The sequence below is a fragment of the Bubalus bubalis genome, chromosome 2, assembly GCF_019923935.1.
Source record: "Bubalus bubalis isolate 160015118507 breed Murrah chromosome 2, NDDB_SH_1, whole genome shotgun sequence".
Lineage (NCBI taxonomy): Eukaryota > Metazoa > Chordata > Mammalia > Artiodactyla > Bovidae > Bubalus > Bubalus bubalis.
Window position 1 is genome coordinate 180,874,223 of NC_059158.1, and position 27,406 is coordinate 180,901,628.

At 51.5% G+C, this 27,406-nt stretch overlaps 1 protein-coding gene across 6 annotated transcripts in view; it reads left to right on the top strand.

Annotated features, from left to right (window-relative positions):
• MYOM3 (myomesin 3) overlaps window positions 1–25,807 on the top strand; it is a 59,604-nt gene extending 33,797 nt beyond the window's left edge. For all 6 annotated transcript variants that reach the window (XM_006077970.4, XM_044938120.2, XM_044938124.2 and 3 more), the window contains 19 exons: window positions 106–232; window positions 1,305–1,483; window positions 7,988–8,102; window positions 9,259–9,415; window positions 10,126–10,235; window positions 11,706–11,750; window positions 12,696–12,832; window positions 14,597–14,741; window positions 14,881–14,940; window positions 15,309–15,376; window positions 16,572–16,682; window positions 18,811–18,898; window positions 19,400–19,438; window positions 19,864–19,972; window positions 21,105–21,268; window positions 21,520–21,556; window positions 21,726–21,748; window positions 23,303–23,358; window positions 24,321–25,807. In XM_006077970.4, coding sequence (XP_006078032.4) covers window positions 106–232; window positions 1,305–1,483; window positions 7,988–8,102; window positions 9,259–9,415; window positions 10,126–10,235; window positions 11,706–11,750; window positions 12,696–12,832; window positions 14,597–14,741; window positions 14,881–14,940; window positions 15,309–15,376; window positions 16,572–16,682; window positions 18,811–18,898; window positions 19,400–19,438; window positions 19,864–19,972; window positions 21,105–21,268; window positions 21,520–21,556; window positions 21,726–21,748; window positions 23,303–23,358; window positions 24,321–24,581 — 2,031 coding nt within the window. In that variant the 3' untranslated portion in view covers window positions 24,582–25,807. The remainder of the gene's footprint in view (window positions 1–105; window positions 233–1,304; window positions 1,484–7,987; window positions 8,103–9,258; window positions 9,416–10,125; window positions 10,236–11,705; window positions 11,751–12,695; window positions 12,833–14,596; window positions 14,742–14,880; window positions 14,941–15,308; window positions 15,377–16,571; window positions 16,683–18,810; window positions 18,899–19,399; window positions 19,439–19,863; window positions 19,973–21,104; window positions 21,269–21,519; window positions 21,557–21,725; window positions 21,749–23,302; window positions 23,359–24,320) is intronic.
• Window positions 25,808–27,406: the final 1,599 nt, after the last annotated feature.

Sequence of the window (27,406 nt, forward strand, 5' to 3'; positions counted from 1 at the left end):
GGAGCAGACCAATCTCACCGAAATTCCCCACAGACCTCCTGCTGTCAGCTCGATCCTCTGTCTCCCCAGCCTCGGCCTTCACAGTCTGTGTTTCTGTTCTTCAAGGTCAGCAACCTCCATGAGGGTCACTTCTATGAGTTCCGTGCCCGGGCCGTAAACTGGGCAGGTGTTGGGGAGCTGTCAGCACCCAGCAAGCTGTTTGAGTGTAAAGAGTGGACGATGCCCCAACCAGGTGAGCGGCTGGGAGGAGCCGAAGCCCAGTACCAGTCCTTGTCTCCCTCCCCAAAGCTAACCAGTGAAGATGAACATCACCGCCCTGCTCTCTTTCCCCTGTCCCTTTCCACCAATGGGCCCGTAATCTTATCCACAGATGGTTGTAACCCAGGCAAGTCAAAAGAGCCCTGACCTTGGCCATTGACTGGCCCTGCACCCCCGTCCAAATTAACTCTCTAGCTCAGCACTCCATTGGAGCTCTGATTCTCGCCACAGGCCAATCCCAAACCCCAAAGGCACACGGCTAGGTGACCAGCTCATTCCAGTTTGCCCAGCACATTCCCCGAATTATCATCAAAAGTCCCATGTTCCAGTCCTGGACAAAGAGCCACATGAGCGTTCTCATGAGGTAGCCCTTCACCTCCCACTTAGGAAGGGAGGATGCCAGCCTTCCACCTTTCTGTTTAGCTCAGTTCGGTTTCTGCATAAACCTTTTACCTGAATGGCAGACAGTCACTCTGTGTGAGGCCTGAAACATTATAAACAACCGATACTTACTGGGTACTAACACTAAGGTGTATTGACACCTCCCATCAATTCTGTCATTGAAGCTCACAACAGCACTCTTCTATAAGAATTATTATCATCCCCATTTTACAGATGAGGACTCAAGAACATAGAGGGGAAGTAACTTCCCAGAGTCCGCATGGCCTGAAAGGGTGGAGCTGGGACCTGAACCCCACACCCTGAACTTCTACATGAAACACTGAAATGCCAAAGAGATCAAACAGATGAATGCCGTGTGGGGGCTGGGAATGAGGAGGATCAGGGATGTTTCCCAGAGGAAGTGCTACTGGACACACTCCGAAGAGTTAACTCTATTTCTGAGCCAGACCAAGCTTTGCCATGAAGCCAAGGCAGGCCAGGTCTCCACCAGGCCCTGAACAGGCACTTCCAGGCCTGGGAGGGACCGGAAGGTGGACAAGCTTGCTGACTTGCCACCCGCTTGCCTCCTGACTGTGTGGCTGGCATTTGGCTGTCTGGCTGGCTGCCTGGCTGCCCACCTCTTTCTCTCACCCATCTTCCCACAGGGCCCCCGTACGACCTGCGGGTGTCTGAGGTGCGGGCCACCTCCCTGATGCTGACATGGGAGCCCCCTCTCTACCGAGGGGCTGGACCTGTCACAGGCTACCGCATCAGTGTCCAGGAGGAAGGCTCTGAGCAGTGGAAGCCAGTCACTCCAGACCTCATCTCTGACACCCACCTGAGGGTGAGTCCCCGCCCTGCCACAGGATATGGCAGGACTCCAGGACATCAAAGCTGGACCAGCCCTCAGAGGTCACTGCCCTCACTTACTAGCAGAGGATCAGAAAGGGGGTGTGGCTTAGCCAGGGTCACACAGCAAGTTGGCAGTAGGTCTGGCTGGCAAGTTGGCCTTAACTTGCTCTGTGCTGAGTAGACTCCTCCCGAAAACCTCACTTGTGATCAGCAAGGTGTAGCAGCATTTCGGAGAAGGCAATGGCACCCTACTCCAGTACTCCTGCCTGGAAAATCCCATGGACAGAGGAGCCTGGTAGGCTGCAGTCCATGGGGTCGCTGAGGGTCGGACACGACTGAGCGACTTCACTTTCACTTTTTACTCTCATGCATTGGAGAAGGAAATGGCAACCCACTCCAGTGTTCTTGCCTGGAGAATCCCAGGGACGGGGGAGCCTGGTGGGCTGCTGTCTATGGGGTCACACAGAGTCGGACACGACTAAAGTGACTTAGCAGCAGCAGCAGCAGCAGCATTTAGGTGTGCATATCCCTCTTTAAAACATTTATTCTTCACTTTTGGCTGTGCTGGTCTTTGCTGCTGAGAGGGGGTTTTCTCTTGTTGCAGAGAGCAGGGGCCACTCTCTAGCTGCGGTGCCCTGGGTTCTGATTGCAGTGGCTTCTCTTCCTGCAAAGCACGGGCTCCGGGGCATGTGCGCTTCAGTAGTTGTGGCGCACGGAGCTTAGTGGCTCTGTGGCATGTGGAATCTTCCCGGACCAGGGATTGAACCCATGTCCCCTCCTTTGCTGGGTGCATCCTATCCATTGTACCGCCAGGAAAGTCCTTGATATGCACATCCCTTAAGCTAGGAATTCTGCTTCTAGGACTGAACTGTAGAGGAGCAATTAGTCAAATGCATAAAGACCTCAGGACAGTGACGCTCATTGGAGTGTTGTTTATGAAGGCAAAAGCTGGAAACAGCTTAAACGTCCATCAGCAATGGGTTTGTTTAAATAGATCACAGTGTATCCTTGATGCGAACTCAGTGCCAGGGAGTGTAAAGACTGTGGGAGTTTAAGGAGCAGCAATAGTATATACAACAAGGTAGAGCTACATATAAGTTTTGACACAAAAATATATCCATCATATGTGGCTAAAAAAATGAACAATACAGAGCAGGATATTTATATGTTAAGTTCAGTTCACTCACTCAGTCGTGTCCGACTCATTGCAACCCCATGAATCGCAGCACGCCAGGCCTCCCTATCCATCACCAACTCCCGGAGTTCACCCAAACTCATGTGAACCAAGTCGATGATGCCATCCAGCCAGCTCATCCTCTATTGTCCCCTTCTCCTCCTGCCCCCAATCCCTCCCAGCATCAGGGTCTTTTCCAATGAGTCAACTCTTTGCATGAGGTGGCCAAAGTATTGGAGTTTCAGCCTCAGCATCAGTCCTTCCAATGAACACCCAGGATTGGTCGGTCTCCTTTAGGATGGACTGGTTGGATCTCCTTGCAGTCCAAGGTACTTGCAAGAGTCTTCTCCAACACCACAGTTCAAAAGCATCAATTCTTCAGCGCTCAGCCTTCTTCATAGTCCAACTCTCACATCCATACATAACCACTGGAAAAACCATAGCCTTGACTATATGGACCTTTTCCTATTTGGAACCAGTCTGTTGTTCCATGTCCAGTTGCTTCCTTATGTTAGATAACATTTAATAGGGGTTCGCTGGTGGCTCATGGGTAAAGAACCCACCTGCAATGCAGGAGACGCAGGTTTGATCCCTGGGTTGGGGAGATCCCCTGGAGGAGGAAATAGCAACCCACTCCAGCATTTTTGCCTGGAAAAATCCCATGGACAGAGGAGCCTGGCAGACTACAGACCATGGGTTCACAAAAGAGGCAGACACAACTGAGCAATTGAGCATGCAACATGTAATATATGTATATCAGATTGTATTTTAATGACCATATATGCATACACATGTTTCTTAATTTCGATAAGAAGCAAATTCTAAACTCTTTGGATAAATGATAAATCTAGCAAAATCACTGGTTTTATGCACCTGTGGTGGTTGTTTTCACTTCCACATGTGTAGAAGGAAAAACACAAACAATGCTTTTCTGGCATTACGCATCACGCAGATTTGTTTTGTCCAAAAACAAAGGTGTCCACTGAAGCATTCTTGGTGGTGATTTAGTCGCTAGATCAGATCAGATCAGTCGCTCAGTCGTGTCCGACTCTTTGCGACCCCATGAATCGCAGCACGCCAGGCCTCCCTGTCCATCACCAACTCCCGGAGTTCACTCAGACTCACGTCCATCGAGTCAGTGATGCCATCCAGCCATCTCATCCTCTGTCATCCCCTTCTCCTCCTGCCCCCAATCCCTCCCAGCATCAGAGTCTTTTCCAATGAGTCAGCTCTTCGCATGAGGTGGCCAAAGTACTGGAGTTTCAGCTTTAGCATCATCCCTTCCAAAGAAATCCCAGGGCTGATCTCCTTCAGAATGGACTGGTTGGATCTCCTTGCAGTCCAAGGGACTCTCAAGAGTCTTCTCCAACACCACAGTTCAAAGGCATCAATTCTTCGGCGCTCAGCCTTCTTCACAGTCCAACTCTCACATCCATACATGACCACAGGAAAAACCATAGCCTTGACTAGACGAACCTTTGGTGGCAAAGTAATAACTTAGTCGCTAAGTTGTGTCCAATTCCTGGGACCCAGTGGACTGTAGCCCGCCATGCTCCTCTGTCCATAGGATTCTCTAGACAAGAATACTGGAGTGGGTTGCCTTGCCCTGCTCCAGGGGATCTTCCCAACCTAGGGATCGAACCCAGGTCTCCTGCATTGTAGGCAGATTCTTTAACAACTGAGCTACAATGGAAGCCCGTAGCATTCTTAACAGACACAAATTACTAACAGACAATCCATCGGATCACAGACTTCCAGACGGTAGTATCTGTCTCTGAAGACAACATGTCTCACAGGCCTCCTTGGTTTAAGGAAAATTCCATGAGATGTATTCAATTTTATCTTCTGCAGCTCTAAGGAGAGAGGGAATATTTTCTCCAACTCATTTTCCTGAGGCATCTCTCACCAGCAGGCAGGAGGGTGTGTGGGTTTCAACACCATAGGTGAACACTCTGTTAGCACCAAGAGGAAAGAAAAGCATGCTCGAGAGGCCCAAAACTATGTGGAAAGAAGATGCTAACAAGCAGACTATGGTGCGTGTCACATTTCAATGTGGTCTGAGTGCTAAGTCGCTTCAGTCATGTCCAAATCTTTAGGACCCCATGAACCGTAGCCCATCAGTCTCCTCTGTCCATGGGATTTCCCAGGCAAGAATACTGGAGTGGGTTGCTATGCCCTCCTCCAGCGGATCTTCCCTACCCAGGGATCGAACCTGCATCTCTTATGTCTCCTACATTGGCAAGAGGGTTCTTTACCACTAGCACCACGAGGGAAGCCCACAACATGGTTTATATGCATTTAATACAAGTACTAATGGATTTTTACAATATTGGCAATTTTGGTCATCTCTAGAGGTGGGAATACCAGGGGAATCTTCACTTTATATTCTTTTCTATTGCTTTGATATTTCCCCCAACAAGCATGCATTTCTTTCATAATCAGAAAAAAATAAAAAATATTTCATTTTGAAGCAATAATATTAAGTCTTAACTGAATCACAGAGGGATGAGAGCCCATGGGATGCTCTGAGATTCTGCAGCTGCTGCCCCGATGGGAGCCGGCTCCCTGCGGTAGAGTCAGCCAGTGCTGGACAGCTGACCCTCGAGAGCCACAGGAGATGGCTGGTCCCTCTGTTCTCCAGGGTCGGGGAGCTTCAGTGACTTGGCAGCATTTCTGCTTGTGGATGATTGGCCAGCATTCACTCAACGCTTCTGGATACCTCCTTAGTGCCAGACCGGGAACTAGATCCTGGATGTAAAAAGCTCAAGGCTCAAGTCACAGGCCTTGGGGAACAGGCAATTACAATACTGTATGTCATACAATCGAGGCAGGTTCAAGGGATTCTGGGCGCTCCAAGCAGGAAGGTAAGAGACCCTTCCTGGACTCGTCCCATCTGCCACGCTGAGGATGAGTTGGAGCTGCTAGACCAAGAGAAGGGGAGGGCATTCCAGACAAAGGGCTCTGCGAGGGTTAAAGCAGGGAGGCATGAAGCAATGTGATGCATGGGGGACCCTGAGGAGTCAGGGAGTGAAGGGGGCACAGAGTGGAAGAAGAAGACAGAAGGCTGAAGATGGTTGGATGAGGAACACTTTGGTACGAAGCCACAAAATCTGAAGTTCACCCTGAAGGCCACTGAAAGAGTTAAGTGTAATCAGACTGGCATCTTGGAAAGATTGGTAGAGGGAACTATAGACCAGGAAGATGGTCTAGAGACAGAGGTGCCATCTAGGAAACTGTTGCACTAATCCTGGTGAGAGAAAAAACACTTTAATCAAGGCGTGGCTGGGACACAGAGAGGTCCCATTCAGGAAACGTTAGACGGACTTCCCTGGCGGTACAGTGGATAAGAATCCACTTGCAAATGCAGGGGACATGAGTTCAACCCCAGGTCCAGAAAGATTCCACATGCCACGGAGCAACTAAGCCCATGTCCCACAGCTACTGAGTCTGTACGGTCCAGAGCCTTGCGCCACAACAAGAGAACCCACCACAGTGAGAAGCCTGTGCACTGCGCCTGGAGAGCAAGCCCTGCTCGCTACCAGTAGAGAAAGCCCACGGGCAGCAACAGAGACCCAGCGCATCCAAAAATCAATCAATGAATTAAAAAAGAAAGAAACGTTAGGGAAATATGGGAACTTTGGTGATGAGAGGTTTAGGGCTCAAGAAAAAGATGTCAAATGCCGGGGTCCAGCCCCAGCTGATCCAGGGTATTCGAAGGAGAGACGGCTAGGCGACCTATTCAAATGTTAATTAGAGATAATAAAGAGGAATAGAATGAGGATAGCTCAGTAGGAAAATTCAGTGGAGAAAAGAAGCTGAGTGGCTTGGTTTACGCGGAAAATCAATATAACCCATGACACCAGGTTAGCTCTGACCACGGAGGCCGCAGGCGCCCTCTCGAATAGCAGAAGGTGCCCCACCTTAGACACCTTCTCGAGTGGGTCTTAGAAGCCCAGGCAAATAAATGGTCACAGAGGACATCCACGCTCCAGATGGACACTCAGCTGGAAGTTAAAGGGAAGAATGACATGGGGAGACCAAGCGTTGGTGAGCAAGGCCCATAGCTTTATTTTCAACAGGGGCTTTTATACCCTAAGTTACACATAGAGGACAATAGGGGATGCAAAATCAGCAGTCTTTGATGCTTATCAAAAACCAGGGTTTCTTTCCTGCAGATTTATCGTATACAAATGGTTTAGGTGATTTACATCATCTTCTGGCCAGAGGCCTATTAACATTTTATGACTCTTGACAAGCACTTATCAACAAAGACTTATTTTCTCTAAGAGTAATTATTTTAAGGTTTGGCGCCATCTTCCGAAGATAAGATTACGTTCCTATAGGGTGGATGTGTAATGGGTTTACAAAGGAAAGAATTTACTACCTTAAGGGTCTAAAGTTACTAACACCAGGCCACTACTTATTTTTTCTACATACCAACTATATTAATTAATGCACATTCAAGGATACAATTCAGGGGATGTGAAAACTTGGCAACAAACATTGGCTCATCAATGAAATCTTTTACTAGCTTTATTCTGACAGTTTCTAATTCTCTGAGAGGCTCTAAGCTATTTGAATATCTTAAGCTTCCCGTGCCTCTGGAGGCTGGGAGACTGTAAATAATCGTATGCATAGCTGTAGGTGTCCGGGTAAACTTGTCAGGCGAGTTAGAGAGCCATCTGAGGGGTTTGGATTTAAACACTCCTAATTGCCCAGGAACTTTATTAATTGGAGCTGTAAGTTAACTCTTTGACAGAGAGAGCGAGATGGTGGTGGGGGACAGCCCCCAGTAAAGTCAGAGGTGAGAGCACAAAGCAATAAAGTAGGCAGACTCTGTTTTTTTTGGGGGGTAGATGCTCGAGAATATCCGGGGGCACTCCCGAGGCTCGATCCCGCCTTTGCGTATGCCGAGCCCCCTTCCTCATGACCTTTGTCACGAGTGGAATGTCTCTCGCCGGCTCCCGGCAGTCAAAGATGATCCCCAAGCTTGTTTCCAGGGTGATGGATGGAGGAGAGGCGGGGGGCCCAGGAGGAGAAAGAGTTTTCTTGTGAGGAAGCTGATGGCAAGCTAAGCCCCAAGCAGATGGAGTTCCGGGCGTCACAGGCATGGGAGGTAATCTCAGTGGAGATGCCTGTCTGAAGCTGGAGCTCAGGAAGGCAACATGCCCCCAACCTGTCCCCTCCTCCGGGCAGCCTGCTCCCCCTGCCCCCCTGGGGTGGATGGTGATCAGTCAATCCCCTGCAGCCGTGGCCAGAGCTGCAGGAAGGGTGGGCCTCTGCCCTCCTCAGGGCTCACTCTTATCCCCTCCTTTCTTCCAGATTTCTGATTTGCAGCCGGGGAAGACCTACATGTTCCAAGTACAGGCTGTGAATTCAGCGGGCCCAGGGCAGCCATCCATGCCCACCGACCCGGTACTCCTGGAGGACAAGCCAGGTAGGGGGAGGGGCAGGGGAGGATCCGCAGCAGGAAGATGGACCGGCTGGGCCTCCCCTCCCCTCTACACCCCTTCCTGCCCATTTCTCTCCCAGCCCCCACTCTCCTTTATTTCTGTGGGATCCTGAGATGGATCCTGAAATCTGAACACACGGTCTCTTTCTACGAGATGGGTCCTCCATCCTTGATATGCCACGTTCCTAAACTCTTACAACTCTTCGTGGATATTTAAAATAATAGCCAGCTGCATTTCAGATACACCGTGTGGCTTTGCCTGCCTTGCAGTCACAGCTCCCTCCCGGGGTCCCCTCCTACCACACAGGCCGGATGCTATGTCAGGTCCTTACACTGTCTGACTCTCCCAACAAGCCCTTGAGAGAGCTGTCCTTGTCCCCACTTTTAATTTTTATTTATTTATTATTTTTGGCTGCACTGGGTCTTCATTGCTGCTCGAGGGCTTTCTCTAGTTGCAGCGAGCAGGGACTCCTCTCCAGCTGCTTGGTCGTGGCACATCGGCTTAGTTGCCTCACAGCGTGTGGGATCTCCCTGGACCAGGGATCAAACCCGTGCCCCCTGCATTGGCAGGCAGATTCTTAACCCCTGGACCACCAGGGACGCCCTCACCGTCCCCACTTAAGAACTGATTTCTTTGTAGCTCGGAGAAGCTAAATGACCAAGTCACACAGCTCGTGTATGCCGGACTCGCTCAGTTCTTCTCACTATAAAGTGTGTTCTTTTCCCATTCTTTTAATTATTCATTCAGCAAGTATCTGATGACACCCACGTTGCACTGGGGACGAGGCAGTGATGAGACAGCAAGGTTCCCGCTCTAGTAACAGGGGTGGGGACGGATGGACAGTAAACAAGTAAATGCTGAAAAAGTCAGTGATGAGGGCAATAAAGGAAATGAAAGAGGGTGATAGGGTGGGGTAGGCATTACTTTAGCCAGAGTAGTCAAGAAGGGCCTCTCGGAGGAGGTGACATTTGAGCTGAGAAAGAGCCTGGTCATGCAACGCCTTGGAGGCCACAAGAGTCTAGAGTTTATTATTTTATTCGAGTGCAATGGGCAGCTATTGGAGGCTTTAAGCAGGGAACGGGCCTTACCTAGTTTATTATTTCTAAATGTCTGGTACCCTCCATTGAATCCTGCCCTCAGATGCCCGGGAGATCGAGGTTGGTGTGGATGACGAGGGCTTTATCTACATGGCTTTTGAAGCCCCAGAGGCCCCCGACTCTGCCGAGTTTCAGTGGTCCAAAGACTACAAGGGCCCACCGGACCCAGAGAGGGTCAAGGTCGAGGAGAAGGCTAACAAGTAAGTGAGGGGAGGGGCAACACACCTAGACCACAGGTCCCGGATGTTATCAGATGAGTGGGCAAAAGCTCGCAGGTGAGACCACCTGGCAGGACCCCCGATGATGAGCTTGAGGGGGCTGCATGGTCTCCCGTGAAGGATGCTGACTGCCACCTCCGGGAGAAGTGAGGGAGAGGGCAACAGATGGGCTGAAATGGTGATACTCATCTAGAGATCCTTTTTCTGCAAGAAATGTGCCTCTATGTGGCTGCTTCCAAGGAGACGCTCAGGATTTGGTTTCTAGCCTGGGTACCAGCAACTTGCTCTTGGAAGTTCTCTGGGCTCAGCTTCCTCATCAGTAAAAGAGGGGTTAGGATGTCAAGGGCCTCCAGATCTTGCTCCTCCATCTGTAGCAGCTCTGGCTTTGGCCCCGTCTGGCAGGAGACAAAGCTAATGACTTGAGCCCAAGGAGAGGCAGGCCTGGGGGATGTGGCCAGTATGAAGACAGTTCCAGAGAGCCTGGCTAGCAAGGGCCATTGAGGGCGGCAGGCCAGACTGGCTCTAGAGAGGGGACCCTGGGAACATGGAAGGAGGCAGACGCCCCTGCTTCCTGGATTGGCCAGGGTCTAGGTCTGGGAGGCAGGGCTTCCAAGGCCAACCTAGACTCCCCAGCTCCCAGGCTTCCAGGGCACGAGTCCCCTCTCAGAGCCTCTGCTCTGCTGACTCTGCAGATCCAAGATCATCCTGAAAGATCCCGGCCTCGAGGATTTGGGCACCTACTCGGTGGTGGTCACAGATGCTGACGAAGACATCTCAGCAAGCCACACGCTGACGGAGGATGGTGAGGTCCCTCTCCACTGCCACCACCCAGAGAGACAGGCCCAGACTGCCAAACACAAATACCCCAGGGGCCAGCAAGTAGCCACAAAAATGAGTAAAGCAGAGATTTCAAGAGAAGTAGGTCCTCTGCCACCCACTCAGTCAGCCGGTCCATGAATAAGTATCAGTTGAGCACTGACCACATTCCAGAGGCGTCCCAGGCACTGAATTACATCAGTAAAGCCCGCTGGCAAAAACCCCTGCCTGATGGAGCTCATACTATTCTCTCTCTTTCCTTTTTCTACTATTGGTAAAAGCAAAGGTACCAGTGAATTATTTCACTTCCTTCCACAGCCTGAAAAAACAACAGTGTAAGTGGAGTGATAAGCTGCCGAAGGCAGTCAGTCTAAGGGGTGAGGATGGCCACAGGGAGCAGTGGGCGCCATGGCCACCAGACAGGGGAGGCTGGGCCTAAAGCCATCGTCCAGGAGACTCACCCTCTGCTGTCTCCATAGTAACTGGGACAGCCATGGTCCTCCCTGCTGAATGCACAGGGGGCCCTTTGATTTTGTTAAGACACAGTAGCCAGGTGGGTCCAGATTTCTATTCCAGTTCCACAATTTCCTGGCTGCTTGACCTTGGGCAAGTCATGATCCCTCTCTGGGCCTCAGTTTTCTCACCTGTAAAAGGGGGGTAATAACCCCTGATACCCCAAGTGAAACAATGTTGTTATGCAGACACATTTACATGACTCCATGCAAGCTAAAGCCAACCACAAAAGCATAAAACCATCCACAAAAGCAGTGGGTGTCGTTTTTTGGTTTGGAATTTGATGCTTGCCGTGTGTCCAGACTCATCATACTCTGGACTCTAACCTTACAAGGGACAATGAGATATGGGCTCTGCCTCTGCCAATTCATTCATGCAACATGTACTTACTGAGCACCTGCTGTGTGCCAGACACCCATGTAGGTCCAGAGTTCAGCTTAGCACGAGAGACAAACCTAACACGAGGAAGCAGTTAGTGGTGAGACAGCGCTGTGCCGACCTGCCCCCAACACGTGTTGCCTGAAGTACTCATTGAAGGGGCCAGGCCCTCAGATTCTAGGACAGCATGTCACAGTGGATTAACAAGGGGGCTCAGGAGGCAGACAGTAATGCTCACCCCCCACAGCATGGTGTGAGGATCACTGAGATTATGCAGAGATTGGCAGACAGTAGGTGCTTCTCTGGGGAAGTGGCACTTGATCAGGTCTTGAAGGACGAGGAGGATAAGCGATTTCAGGGGGCCTACAGCAACCCCTGAAGCCCCCTCGGTGCCCCAGAGCCAAGGCTCGCAATAGTCATCATTAACCTCCTTGGTAACCAAGTGACCCCGAGCTGAGTCTCTCAGGACTTTCACCCAGTGTGGATGCTGGAACGGTTCCCATGACCCCCACTAGCCCAGGTATCTCATTCTCTTTGGTTTCTTCCTTGTTCCTCCCTGTCCCAGAGCTGAACAAGCTGAAGAAGTTGAGCCATGAGATCAGAAACCCAGGTAAGTGGTCCAAGCCGCCAGACTTGGGCAGTCATGCCAGGCCCACTGGGGTGTCCTGAGCAGAGCTGAGTCAGCCAAGAGCCAGACACTAGGCTGATAGGGGGTAGGGGAGGATGGGGTCACCTTGGGGCTGGAGGGTCAGACACCCAAGGAGTCCCAAGTCCATAAAGGGAAAAGAATGGCCAGCAGGGAGCACGTGGGGTGCAAGGGAGGGCAGAGTGAATGATTTCTTCTTCCTCTTGGATTGTGGATCATCTAAACCCCTCCTTTCCTCCATTGGCCAGGAGTAGCATTTGTAGTCCCTGTGGCAGGGGTCACAAACTTGGGTGTATACTGGAATCACCCCGGGAGCTTTTCAAAATCCAAATGCCCAGGCCATGCCCCAGATAAGTCAGAATCTCTGGAACTGGAGCCAGATATTGGTGTTTTGAAAGTTCATGGATGCAATGTGGGATCCTAGATTGAATCCCACACCAGAAAAAAAAAAATCATCTTAGTAAATAGTGCCAAAATTTGAACAATATCTGTAGAATAGTATCAATATTAATTTCCTGGTTTAAAAAATATATACAGTGATTTGGGAAAGTTCAGGATACTCGAATTTTCTGTCTGTTTTTGCAACATTTTGCAAGTCAAATGATGTCTAAATGAAGAGAAATAAATGAAATTACATATTTTTTAAAAGTCTTTACGTTTCTGGTGTCCAGCCAGGGTGAGAAGCACAGCCTCAAAGCCATAGGAGGAGGGTGAATTACCTGAGATGAATTCAATCTAGGGTGACTGAATGTGGGAAACCCTCCCCAGACCCTCACCCTAGTTATGTCTCCACCAGATTCTGAAGCACTTTGCACATGGCATGTCCACACAGTGCTCAAGGTGGGGCTGTCGGGAGTGGGGAGGGGAGAAGGGTGCCCTGCCCACCCCTTCCTGACCTCTACCTCCCAGTGATCAAGCTGATCTCTGGCTGGAACGTTGAAATCCTCGAGCAAGGAGAGGTGCGGCTTTGGCTGGAAGTGGAAAAGTTGTCTCCGGCGGCTGAGCTGCATCTAATCTTCAACGAGAAGGAAATCTTCAGCTCACCGGTAACTGGGGGCTCAGAATCCCTAAATGAGGTCCCTGGCCCAGGAGGTGGCCTCGCTGGCAGTGGTCTCTACCAGCCAGAACGTCCCCCTAGTAGACATTTCAGAAATAGCCACATGCTTCAGCTGTCACAGTGAAGGAGTCGGGGTGGGGACACTTGGATTTTAGTACCTGGGGGATGGGGGGCAGGGATGCTAGACATTTGCCAATGCAAGGGACACTCCCACAAAGAATTTCCCATGCCCCCCACAATTTTTGAGTATCCTGACAAACATTCGTAAGATGAAAAACCTACATTCGTGTTTGTAAGTATCCAAGCCTAGACCCTAACTCTGAGACACAAACACAATTTTTTTTTAAACTTTTTTGCAGTGTTAACATACACTGATAGTTTTATTCTATTAGCCACATTACCTGTGCACTTTTTTTTTTAATTTTATTTTATTTTTAAACTTTACAAAATTGTATTAGTTTTGCCAAATATCAGAATGAATCCGCCACAGGTATACATGTGTTCCCCATCCTGTGCTCTTTTATTCATTTTCCTGTTCTTGTACAGAATAGTTTTTGTTTGCTTTGACTTGCAAGATCTCAGTTCCCTGACCAGGGATTGAACCTGGGCCACTAGATCACCAGGGAATTCCCCCATACAGAATAGTTTTCTTTTCTAACTTCTCTTTAGTTAAAACGAATTCACTGTAAGTCATGAAGCACCAGTGAGTGATATGAGCATCTGTGTATTGAAAAGCATTACTTTTATTTCCTCTTCCTATTATAGTTGTGGTGTTACATTGCTTTTTTAAAATCTTTGTGTGCAGCAAGTTGTATTAATTGAACCATATAAGTTGCCCATACTCAACTGTTTTTACTTACAAAGATGCCAATTTCAATCTCATGAGAGATTTAATCATAAAATGATCTTATTTGTGAATTCCATCTCCAGATGGCCAAGTGGCCGTCATTACATATGTGTTATCAAGAGAGGAGCTGGCTCTGACAGAGGAGAAAAGAACTCAAGGCTAGATGTCAGAAGCTTCATGTTCATCTCCCGTGGGCTGTGTGCCCCTGGACAGGTCTCTTCACCTCTCTGTGCCTCAGTTTCTGCATCTGTACAATGGGGTTGGTTGCCCCAGGATCAGGAGGAACAATTGAGAAGATAGAGAAAGTTTTGCATAAAGATGAAGCATGCATGACTTTGGCTCATGATAGAGGAAGTGTAACAAAGTCTGGACTCAGCACACAGCACTGAGACTATAGAAATACAAAACAAAACTAGGAGTTCCCTCAAATCATAGTACAAGTGAAGCCAGAGGGGAAAAGATCCTAAATGTGGAAAACAAAACGTTTTGAAAATTGTTAGAATGTGACAAAATATAAACAAGTATTAACTCTGGGTAGCAGACACACAGGATTTTTATAGTACCCTTTATAATTTTATGGGGAACTTTTGCCTATTAAACTGCAAAAAAAAAAAAAAAGTAGAAAATAACCAAAAAAGTATGGCGCAGTAGGAGATTGGGGGATTATTATGAACTGAAATTGACGGGGGCACAAGACTCTCCTGTGCCCGCTGGGCTCCAGGGTGTTCTCAGGAGCCGGGTGTGTCTATACACATGAAGAGAGGTACCCAGGACCCCTTCCCCAAACCTGAAGTCTTCTAACTTTACCACCCCAAGTCCAACTACACCCCGATTTGCACCACCACAACACAAATTCCCTATAATTGGAAGAGAGCAGAACAGACTCTCGTGTTTTGTTCTCCCCAGCACCGTAAAATCAATTTCGTCCGAGAGAAGGGCCTGGTGGAAGTTATCATCCAGCACTTGACCGAGGACGACAAAGGGTCGTACACTGCCCAGCTCCAAGACGGAAAAGCCAAGAACCAGATCACCCTGGCACTGGTGGACGACGGTCAGCTGTGCCCCAGCCCCCGACCTCAGCTCTCAGCCCTGGGGTCCCTCCCGGTCCATCCAGACGCCCCCCTAGTCCACTCCCTGACCTGCGCTCCTCCTGGCTCACGCCAGTTCCTCCCCATCCACTGTGTTCACAGAGTTCGACAAACTTCTAAGGGCGGCAGATGCTAAGAGAAGAGACTGGAAGAAAAAACAGGGTAAGAGCTGCTGGGACGAAGTCCAAAACCCTCGGCCACTAGCGTTCGGGAACCGCCGGACAAGTGGGTTAATAGATCCCTCCGTCCTGCTGGGGTCCCGAGGGAGGGCCACTGCCGTTTGAGCCAGTGGTGTCCTCGTGCCAAAACGTGCCCAACCCCTAGAGTGAGCGCCTCCTTAAATTCTGCACCCCAGGGGCCTCCCTAGCCTCACCCCAGGCCCCTCCTGCCTAGGGGCGGGATTCCAGAATCCGAGGGGCCTTTGGGCATCAGGCGCCCCGCCCCAGGTGCCTTCCCCCGTCTCGCCACCAGGTGGCGCGCGAGCCGATCCTGGCGCTCTGACCGCCGGGCGTGTCGTTGTGCCCTTGCAGGTCCGTATTTCGTGGAGCCTTTGCAGTGGAAGGTCACGGACGACTGCCAAGTGCTGCTGACCTGCAAGGCAAAGCCTCGCCCCCACCTCCAGCCCTGCCCCCGGGCCACGAGGGCCCAGACCAGTGGTTTCCCCCAAGCCCAGTGGCTGTCTTAAGATTGAAGGCGGGGGGAGAAGGGGACGACAGAGGATGAGATGGTTGGATGGCCTCACCGACTCGATGGACACTGAGTTTGAGTAAACTCGGGAGTTGGTGATGGACAGGGAAGCCTGGCGTGCTGCAGTCCATGGGGTCGCAAAGTGTCGGTCTTGCCCCACTCCCCGGAAACTCCATACTCTGCGCTAAGTCTGATCCCAAGTAGGGGAAGTAGCCCCAGGCATTTTGCCTTTAACCGAGAAAACAAAAGCCCAAGGAGCAGACAGAGTTGGAGTGAATTAGAGTGCGCTAGGTCAGCCTTGAGCTAGGTCTCCTAGCTGCCCTGGGGGAGAGTCCGGAGGCCAGGAGTCTGGAAGAAAGAGAGCGCGCTGTAGATTAAGGGGGAGTCCCTGTGTCCCGCCAGACACTGTGCCCAGCGTTTTATAGCATCATTTGATCTCATCTACTTCACAACCATCTGTGAGAGAGGCGTTAGGATCCCCACTATAGGATGAAAAAACAAGTGGAGAAGTAGCTCAAGACCACAGAGTAAGAGGCAGAGCCTGGAGCCGGGGCTTAACCAAGTCTGACTCCAGGTGCTGCTGTTTCTCAGCACCCTGCAGCCTTTTAGATAACTAGGGGACGGCTCACTCCCAGAAGGGCATCCATTCAGCAAACTTAAGCACTCTGCAAGCCCTGGGCCTACAAGAACGAAGAGGTGGTCTCCTGAGGCCTCCAGCATCCCACAGTCCAAAGCAAGAGCCTGTGCAAACAGCATGCCTGGTGTTGTGATGGAGACATGCATGAAATTTACTATTCATGATAGGGGGCACTCTGGGGCCCAGAAAGGAAGGCTTCCTGGAGGAGGTAACACAGCTATTTACAAAGAAAAATAAGGCAGGAAAGGGATCAAGAAGCAGAGGGAATGTCATTAGCAAAAGTCCAGAGTCCAGAAGCCATCAGAGAAGACATACTGTGTGAGGAAGGAGTTGGCTGAGATTTAGGGGGAGAGCAAGGTGGGAGCAGGGGAGGGGGGAAGTCATTTTTGTAAAAGAAAGTACAGATGAACTGGGTCTTCACTTAAAAGAGGAAGCCTGAAGGAGTCTCCTCACTCCTGACCTTCCTCAGGTGACCAACACCAAGAAAGAAACCCGCTTCCAGTGGTTCTTCCAGAAGAGAGAGTTCCCAGCTGGTCAGTACGACCCGCAGACTGGAGCAGGGCTTCTCTGCATCGAAGAGGTAAGTGCAGCCCTGACCTGAGAGCTCATGAAGTTGCGGTGCCAGGAGCACTGGGCAGGGAATCAGGACCAAGACGAGGCGAGTGAGGCACTAACTTCATGCACGTTCTTTAAGGGGGCACTAAAAAAGCTTAGTAATCAAGATAAATAATATTTTAGGCAATAAGTAAGTAAATAAAGTCGCTCAATCATGTTCGACTCTTTGCAACCCCGTGACGGTAGCCTACTAGGCTCCTCTGTCCATGGGATTTTCCAGGCAAGAGTACTGGAGTGGGTTGCCATTTCCTTCTCCAGGGGATCTTCCTGACCCAGGGATCCAACTCAGGTCTCCGGCATTGCAGGCAGACGCTTTACTGCCTGAGCCACCAGGGAAGCCCTTTTTAGGCAATAGTAAGAATCAAATTAATGCCAAAACAAAAGACCATGGGGGAAAGCAATACCAAAATTGTAAATAAAGACAGGCTCAGTCATACTGATTTTTCCTTTTCTTTGAATTCCAGTCCTGGCCCGGCCCCTGACCATGTGGCCTTGGGCTAGTCACTGTCCCTCTCTGACCTCAGTTTTCACCTGTAACCTGAGAGGGTCAGGCAGGGTGCTGTCTCAGAGATTCCTTCCTGCTGCTGCGGCCTGAGATTGGGGCAGGAAGACTGTCTCCATGGGAGGCAGTTCTGGGCAGAGCAAAGCAGGCCTGGAGCTCACCTCTCCCACCCACTTCCTCCCCAGGGCCCTCAAAGGAGTGTGACCTGGTTAAGATAGAAATACAAAGCTCGTTCTTAAATATTCAATGTTTTTCTGCCCTGCCACTGATTTCTGTGGCCCGTGTGCTAAGGAGCACGGCGCAAACGCAGGTTTGCTGACAAGGAAAGAACTAATGATTTCAGGGTCCTCGCTCAAATCTCAGCCAAAATAATGACAAGTTGGCCTTTGTCATCACAGTGCAGGCCCTTCCACTGGGCTTGGCGTCAAGGAGGGGCTTAATTGCTACTGAGTCTTGTCATAATCGTCTGGCCTATTGGTGCGAGAACTTTCTGGCTTCTGAAAAGTTATCTCCCTTGATCGGAAACTGTAGCATGTGGTCAGGGCAAAGTTTATGCCACCATTTTACAGATGAGTAAACTGAGACTCAGGGAGTTTAAGTACCAAGATGCAAGGCTGGAGAGTGGACCCAAAAGTCTCTCCAAACACCCTCCACAGAATGTGGCTGGGGCTTTGGAGCCTTCACTGAAGGAGCGGGGAGGGAACATAGGGGAGGACTGTTGGGTTTTCAGTCCTTTGATCCCCGGATTAAGAGATGCTTCTTGAGGAGTGGGCTGGGATGGGTGGGAGGTTCACGAGAAAGAGGGCATATGTATACCTATGGCTGATTCATGTTGATGTATGGCAGAAACCAATACAATATTGTAAAGCAACTGTCCTCCACCTAAAAAGAAATAATTTTTTTTTAAAGAAATGTGTCTGCCTCAGATCCTGCTTCAAAGCACACTATGTGGAGATGGTTGCAAGGGGCCCTTTGACGGGTCAGGGAGGCAGATATCGTCCCACCCCCCGCCCCCAACCCAGCCCTTGGGGAGATGCTGTGTAATGAGAAGGCACAGTTGACCTCTGACCTTGCTTTCAAAGAACAGCCCAAGTTCTTGCTTTGCTGAGTGTTGACCCAGGCTTCTCGAGGTTGACAAGCATGTGACAATAAGGACCCCCTTGTCCTGAGCAAAAGAAAGCACACCTCTTCTGAGAGATGCAGAGAGACCCCTCCATCCCAGGCCCCCCAGAAGCAGGGCAGCTCTGGTGGAGGGTACCCCCAGCTCAGCCCAGCTCTGCAAGGAGGACTCTCTGCTCTGCTCAAAGCAGCTGACTCAGAATCCCCCTGGGGGAGGGGAGAAGGGAAGGGGGCACCTGTTTCTGCCCTCAGGTCCGCCTCCCTGCCCCACGTCCAGGCCCAGACAAGCTGAGAGCTTGGAATCAAAGGGCTCTGGAGCTGGAAGGAGCCAGAGACGGCCCATCACAGGGGGGTAAACTGAGCCCAGGGAGGAGAGTTAGGGGCAGGCCTGGAGCCCAGACCTCCTGATTTGCTGTCCATCGCTCTTTCTGGAACCCATGCCAATACTGCCTTCTCTCCTCCTTCCTTCCAGCTGTCCAAAGAGGACCAGGGCGTTTACAGAGCAGAGGTTTCTGACGATCGAGGGGAGGACGATACCATCCTGGACCTCAGAGATGAAGGTAGGAGCTGGCGATGTCAGAGAGGGGCCAGGAGGGTCTCTTGCTGAACCAAGAGATGCAGTCTGTGATCCCCGTGTCACTGGGGGCAACTGAGGCCCAGGGGGGTTAAGTGACCTACCCATGGCTGCACAGCAGGTCAGGGCCAGGGCGGGCCCGGCCTGTGTGATGCTGGAGCCCACGCTCACTGCCCTGCCCCACAGCGAGCCCAGGCTTCGTGATGTGGAGTCTGGGTTCTCTGCTCTGCCCCACATGGGCCCCAGGGTCCTCACCGGGCCGGCAGGCTCAGCCTGCAGGAAAATCATCAGGTCAGCCCATCTGTCCTCCATCTGCGTGGCCCCACCCCATCCATCACGGAGTGCCCTGGGTCCCCTCCTCACCCCTACGCCTGCATCCTCAGAGCTGCTCATAAGCTCCACCAGCCTTTTCCAAGGCCGGGCCCACACTGGTACGTCCCTCGGGGAGCCCCCCATATCAGCTGACTGTTCCCTCTTCTCTCTCCAGCCCTGGATGCCATCTTCACTGAGCTGGGCAGGATCGGTGGTAAGCAAGCCCCACCCACTTTTGCCCAGCCCTGTCCTGATGCCACTGGAGAAGGAAATGGCAACCCACTCCAGTGTTCTTGCCTGGAGAATCCCATGGACGGAGAAGCCTGGTAGGCTGCAGTCCATGGGGTTGCACAGAGTTGGACACGACTGAAGCGACTTAGCAGCAGCAGCAGTCCTGATGCCACAGAGCCTCCGGGGGGCCTCCAGCCATCCTTGGCTGCGAGGGTGGGGTGGGTTTAGACTCCAACCTCAGAGACTGTTGGGCGTGGGGTGCGGGGGAGGGGGCGTTCCTGCTCCATGACCACACTTGCCTTCCCCCCACCGCACCCCAGAGCAGGGGCAAGCTGGCTGCCCCCCATATGTGAGGCCCAAAGGGCCTTGGGGAAGACTCAGCCTTCTCTTCTGCCCCCCCACCCCCAGCTCTCTCTGCAACCCCACTGAAAATCCAGGGGACGGAGGAAGGGATCCGGCTCTTCAGCAAGGTCAAGTACTACAATGTGAAGTACATGAAGACCACCTGGTTCCACAAGTAGGTTGGCCTTGCCCTGGAGTCCCAGGAGGGAGGGAGCCAGAACCCGCCCCCGAGCTCAGTCCCAAGGGTTTGGCAGAGACCACCCCCCAACCCCCACCCCTGGTCCACAGAGGGAGCCCGAGAAGGGAACAGCTGTCAGAGGCACAGAAGGGAGGCTCCCCAGGGAAGGTGGGCACCCTGGTGCTGGGAACATTTTCCCAGTGTCTCCATAGCCACGGGAGGACCATTGTCTTAGAGCAGCACCTGGGAACTGAGGGAGGGAAGGACTCAGGAAGGAAGGAAAACCAGGTGGTCACGTGGGTCATGGTGCCTTTGTGGGGCTCCGCAGCCTTAGCACACTCAGGCAGCCAGGCTGAGGGGAGACAGGCAGGCAGAGGGACCTGGGGAGCTGACGGCTAACTTAGGGCCAGGCCTTGAAGGCAGGATCAGGCATCAGGGACTCAGCCGGAGCTAAGTGACCCCAGAGAGTCTGGGAGCAGAATTTTCCCAGTGCTTCTTATGGGCATACCTCAGCCTCGTGGAGCACACATTATTGCACCCATTCTAGGGAGTAGGCTAGACTGACTTACTCAAACTTGTCATTGAGTGAGAACAAGGCCAAGTTGAATTTCAGAACAACAAAGCTCCTTCTCCAGAGTCTCTGAGCCCCGTGACTAAGCCCAGAAGTGTCATTTTGCACCACGACACTGGGGGCATGGGCCAGGTGTCTTTAGGTATGAAAGTTAAGTAAAGAAAAAAGGGAGTGTATACAGTTTGTAAGAGCTTGGGGCCAGTTATTATGGGAAAAGCTCCTGGGAGGTTTTTTAAGATGAGGAGAAGGATGAAGTGAGGAAGTGGCCCCCATGGGTGGGGTGGGGGGAGGTGGCCACTGATCCTGGAGCACCATTTTCTCAAGGTCCCAGCCTGCAGGACATGTCACAAATAGAGACTCAGCTCGGGCACAAGCTTTGATGAATGATGAATGGATGAGTGGGTAGATACTTATCGAATGTCTCATGGATGGTCAGCCCACACGTCGGGAAACAAAACCTCAGGAGAGGAGTCTGGGGCAGGGGTGCCTACAGCTGGGCAGGCAGCCATCCTGTCGTGGGCACAGCCCTGTTAACCATTGCCTTGCCCTCACGTTCAGAGAGAAACGCCTGGAGAGTGGCGATCGGGTGAGGGCTGGTACCACCTTGGATGAGATCTGGCTCCATATCCTGGACCCCAAGGACTCAGACAAGGGCAAATACATCCTGGAGATCACGGCTGGGAAGGAAGTCCGGCAGCTCTCGGCTGATCTCTCCGGGCAAGGTGATCTCTCCACCCGTCTGTCCTTGGGGGAAACCTGTTTAGAAAACCCCACAGTCTTTGGTGGCGGGGTGGGAGGGGTACTCCCATCTCCCACCCAATCCTAGCACTGCCCCCAAGAGAATGCTGGAACAGAGAGGAGGAACAGTCATAGCTGGGCTCTGCGCCTGTGGGTTGCAAAGGTCAGGGGGATGGAGTGGAGGGGTGGTGGGGGGGACGCTCTGACGCAGCTGTTCCCCTTCTCCTTCTCATAGCTTTTGAGGATGCCATGGCGGAGCACCAGAGACTGAAGTAAGTTCCCAGTGTGATCAAGGTCCCTGGGGTGCAGGCACACAGGACCCTTCCTGGGAGGTGCAGCTGGCTGGATTTACCTTTCCCCTACCACCCCTCCCCCAACTGCGGGCAGGACTGTCCTTTAACAGATGGAACCCCAAGCCCTTTTCCCCTTTCTGTTTTCCAGAGCCTTGGCCATCATTGAGAAGAGTAAGTCCAGCCATATTTCTGCAGTTTCCTTTTCTGAGTTGGGGATGACTTCCCAGCCGCTCACAGCTCCTGGCAAGGCAGCTGGAGCCCCGGTTGCCCGGCTGTGTGGCTCTGGGCTGTCACAGAGTTGCCAGGAGACCTAGGTGGCAGCGGCAGCATGAAGACAGGTGGATAAGAAGTCCGAGGACACCTGAGACCGTGGATGCACCCAGCATCCACTTGGCTGATGTCAGAGGGACTCCGAAGGCAGGGGTGGACAGGACCGAGGCTGCGCTGATCTTTCTGATCGAGGTCTGGGAGGGGACGACTTTAAAGCTGAAGCTGGTTCTGGCTCTTGGGGCACTAGGGTCTCAGCTAATCCAGGACACAGCCTCTGAGCTGCCCGGGGGCACCACCAAGTCCATGCGCTGGAGCTTCATCAGGTCCCCACAGCCAGTGCTAAACCACCCCGTTCCAGGAGGCTGGCTTACTGGTCCCACTGACCCAGCAGTCACTGTGGGACTTTTCAAGAGGGAAAGACTTCAGGCAGCAGAGCGAAGCAGCTCCGGACAATCTGAGAAAGGAAACCGACCATTTGCGGTCATGTGTAGGAGGACGGATTAACCCTATATGGCTTCTTGTTCCCAAATGTCCTCACTTGGCAGGAAGTGCAGGCTGTTCGTAACTGAAATCTGGAAGGGGTCAGTCATCTGAGGCCTAAGGGCAGTGAGGAGCCTTCACAGGGGGCGGCCCACCTTGGTGAGAGGACCAGAGGCTGAAGACCTGACTCAGCCCATCACATCTCTGTCTAATTACTTCCGTCCCACAACCCATCCTGGGATTCCGAGTCGCAGGACAGGACACCCACCCCAGGACCCTAACAGCGGGAGCCTGCACTCACCATTTGTGGTCACTGGGACTTGTGAAGTCCAGAGTCTAGGGTGGTGGATTGTTGCCTGGTGAACAGTAAGCCCACATGAAGGTCCATCTCCCCCCCCTCCCCCCAACCCTGATCCAGAGTCCTTCTCCCCTACATCCATTGCGGACACCAACTGCTTCAAGGCTCTTTGCATACCCCTGATCGTGATCCAGGGGCCATTCCCACAGCCTCAATTTCAGCATAAGGGATATGTTGGCTTTCTGCTTAGTGATTTACAGCCACTCTGTCTTCCTGCCCAACCCCCGGGGCCACCGGGTCCCCTCCCTTGACCAGAATCAGTGTCCCAAAAGCTTCCTTCCTGTTCCCTCCCTTAGCTGGGTCATCACACCTGTTGTGTGCACTTTGCCAGTTTAAGGCTCAGAGCAATCTTATTCGCCTTCTTTCCCAGTTCTCAAGGGGAAGGGCACCTCACTATTGCCTCCAGGTACCACCGACCATGAGATTAACCTCAAGGCAATGACAGAAACATTATGTCCTCTATCTTCTGTTTGTAAAGGCAAGGAAATAACGTAATATAAGTTTAAAGATGTCCACCCCAAACAATGCCAATAGGAAAAGAAGCATTGCTGAAAAATAAACCACAACTCCAGGTAAAGGTTCATCACTGGGCGGGGGTCTCGTTTTTTTCCTTCCAGATCGTGCCAAGGTGGTGAGGGGGCTTCCAGACGTGGCCACGATCATGGAAGATAAGGTACCGATGGCCCCCGGCCCACAGCCAGCAGTCCCACCCTAGGCTCCCTCCCGCATCCATCAAAGAGCACAAAACCACAGAGCGCTGTGGATCCCAGAGCCGGAGGGGCTGGTTCCACCAGAGTCCAGCTTAGCGGCCACCCCTCGTTGGTCACACGTATGCTGTGTGGCCTGGGGGGAGTGCTGTCCCCAGCTTCACCCCATCTCTCCAGGGGGCCCTGGATGTCACGGGCTTCCCTCTCTGAACTTCAGTTTCCACAGGAGTTCGACTCGATAAGCCCAAAAAAGCCTTTTCCGGACTGAAATTATGCAAGTCTAATATTCTAGAAAAGAACAGCTAGCGTCTTCATGTTGCTCACCTTGTACCAGGCACTGTTCCATTTTTTTAACCATGGAGGCAACCACATGGAACAGTGTGTTATTACTAGTCACCCTTTATAACTGAGGGAACGGAGGCCCAGAGAGGTTAAGAGACTTACCTAAGGTCACACGGCTTAAAGGAACAGAGCTGGGAGACACCCAGACAGCCCAGCTCCAGAATCTGGGCATCTGCCCCTTACACTACAGTTCTCTGCACTGAGGACTGCTCTCCCGAGAATTTTCAAACTCAATTCTTAACATCTTTATGTTAAAGCAATCCGGGCTTATTTGCCTGGTAAAATGATAATGAAGTGTACAACAGAAAGCAATAAAGCAAAGTCTAGGCCACTCTAGGGCAGGTCACTGCTCAAGTAATAAAGATCTGAGATTCTAGCAAGCATTCCTCTAGAATAAAGTTGAGAATGGAGGATGTGGGGCTGCAGTAATATGTCTCCCTTTCATGTTATTACTTTATGGGTTACAATAAAGCACACACAATTAACTTGTCACAAGGAGCAACTTGTACTGGGAGCTCCCTGGGAGCGTGAAGGTGATGCCAAGGGTTAGTCCCAGAGGGTGAGACTGACTGTTCCTTTCAAACAGACCCTGTGCCTGACCTGCGTCGTCTCAGGAGATCCTGCCCCTGAAATCTATTGGCTGAAGAATGACCAGCCTGTCACCTTCCTGGACCGCTACCACATGGATGTGAAGGGGACAGAGGTCACCATCACCATCGAGAGGGTCAACAGTGAGGACAGCGGGCGCTACGGTGTCTTCGTCAAGAACAAGTACGGGTCTGAGACAGGCCAGGTCACCATCAGCGTGTTCAAGCATGGGGAGGAGGAAAAGGTGCTGAAAATGTGACGGTCGGATTCAACCGCAGCCTGAGGTCTAGTCTGTGTGGACTAGGAGGGTCAACCAGTGGGTCACAGCCTGGCACAGGCCACAGGGATGAGACTGGAGGGGAGGGAACAGGGCAGAACCCAGGGCATGGGAGTGGGTGGAGTGGACACACCCAAGTGGAGAAGCAAAGACGGGGTATTGGGAGGCCTCCAGGATTGCAGAATCAGGACTGGACTTGGACTGGAGGATTTACGTGCTGAACTGTTTCAACTCTAAACTCTCCGTGAGCCTGGCCTTTTTCATCTATCAAATGGGAATTCCTACTCCTAGGGATTCTTTATGAAAACTCTATGAAATCGTGTATCATTGGTTCTCAATGGGAGGCAATTTTGTCCCCTAGGAAACAGTCGGCAGTGTCCAAATTTGGGGTTGTCACAACTGGGGGTGTCCACTGGTGTCTAGTAGATAGAAGTCAGGAAAGCTGCTAAATATAATAGGTCCCTGCCACGTAGAATTCAACCTTGACAACAGTGCTGAGGCTAATGAGCCCAGCCATAAATGGGTATACCACAACACCCCTCTTTGAGGATACTATATTTTCGATGAAGTTCAGCAAACATTCATTTGAAGTCTAGCATATGCCAGGCTTGTGGGTGGCACTGGGAGCACAAAGATACATAATATGTAGGCCCCACCCTCAAGGGCACCTCAGCCCAGGAGAAGAGACAGACCTGGGTCCAGATGACTCCAGGACAAGCCAGATGATCGGAATTCTAGAAGGTCCAGATAAAGTTCGACTGGTGGTCAGAGGAGGGAGGCAGGTGTTTGTCCCAACGAGGGCAGGTGAGCTTTAAAACACCTTCATGGAGCTAGCGGAATGGGTTGTTAGGTCCTAAAAAATGAGTGGCATTTGGTGATGGTCATGGGAGGAGATTTCAGGAGCAGGGGCTGGTGAGAGCAAAGGGGAGGTGTGGAGGTGATACCACCTGGGCGGCCTGGGACACCACGTTGCAGAGTTCAGACCTTCAGGACTCCCAGCTCAGGGCCTCTGCCTGGCAGGACACATACTGGTTGGCCTTGCTTCCCGGACCTCAGAACAGAGCCGGGCATTTCACCACCCTCCAGTATCCCTGTTTAAAATCAGATGGGGAGGGGAGGGCATTTATAAAGTTAGAGATGTTTGTTGTAAAATTTTGGATAACCTTGAAAATGATGAAGGAGAAAATAAAACTCATCTACACTCTCAATACCAGAACATAACACCCACCTCTGATTGCTGAAATGATTTCTGAATTTAAAGATAAAATGAATCACTCCTGCATTTACCGCCTACACGCGCATCAAGGCATGATGGGAAGCTTATACCCCCAGCAGCTACAGGTGCAGTTCAGGCCAGGTGTTCAGTGATGGCGGTGGGGGGCAAGGGGCCGCGGTCCTGCCGTGCCTGGCTGGGAATCAATATGGAGAACTGAGTGGGTCTTGGAGGCAAACACAGCCAGGCTTGAAGCCAAGATCTCTCTCTGTGTGATCTTGGCCATTTTTCCCCCCTTTCTCTGGGCCTTGATTTTCATCCATAAAACAAATCTGAAAGATCATTTTTGAAGGCCCTTTCAGCCGACACTAAGATTTTGATTATCTCCCAGAACCTGGTTCTCCTTTGCTTTTCTCTTCTTATGACGATGGGATGAAGAAACAGGTCCTGCCCTCATTCACTCTCCCAGTCTCATACTTGGAATCTCAGAGGAGAGACTCAGCTTCTTTCATTTGTCCATGAAAAATGTTTCAAATTTCAAAGAAATTGGGAAGCACAGAATCCATGCACTTTATTCCTGAAACCAGAGGGGCCTGACATATGCTTACGTAGGTTCTTTGTCTTCACACAGAGCACCTCCTCTTCTCCTTCATATGATCATCGCCCCAGCACAGGGAGGCAGGCAGGCAGACGCTGCGATGGCGACAATAAATCTCATAGGCACAGCACTTAGAGGGTTATGAAGCATTCTCGTGTCTCAGTGCTTATCAGATCCAATGAAACATCATCATTGGCCCCATTTTTACAGACATGACAGTTGAGAACCAAAGTGGTGCATGGCAGAGTTAGGACAAGAACCAGAGTCCCTGGGTCCGGGTTTGAAGGACATTCTGCTCTGTTACACGTGCAGAGTCCAGGGGCTTCCCTTGTGGCTTATGGACTTCCCTGGTAGTTCAGACAGTAAAGCCTTTGTCTACAATGAGGGAGAGCTGGGTTCAATCCCTGGGTAGGGAAGATTCCCTGGAGAAGGAAAGGGCAAACCCACTCCAGTACTCTTGCCTAGAAAATCCCATGGACGGAGGAGTGTGGTGCAGGCTACAGTCCATGGGGTCGCAAAGAGTGGCTTAGCTGCTAAAGAATCGCCTGCAATGCAGGAGACCTGGGTTTGATCCCTAAGTTGGGAAGATCCCCTGGAGAAGGGAAAGGCTACCCACTCCAGTATTCTGGCCTGGAGAATTCCATGGACTGTACAGTCCATGGGATCGCAAAGAGTCGCACATGACTGGGTGACTTTCACTTTCACGTTAACACAGAGTTCAGAGCCCAGAGGTGAACTCTTGCTATGGTTCTCACTAAACCCCTGAGAATCGCCAAAGTGCTGAGTGAGCAGATCAGTGAACAGGTGTATAAATGGAGGTGGCTTCTTGGCCCCACTGCCCAGAACGGTAAAAATTTTCTCCACGGGGAAGCGGAGGCATTAGAAGTGTCCACAGCGATTTGTCCTGTTCTTGCCAGAGAAGCACCTTCCGGTTGGCCCTGATTGAAACATGATGTGATCGCCCCCTGTTGGTAGGGAATGGGTTTTGCAGTTTAA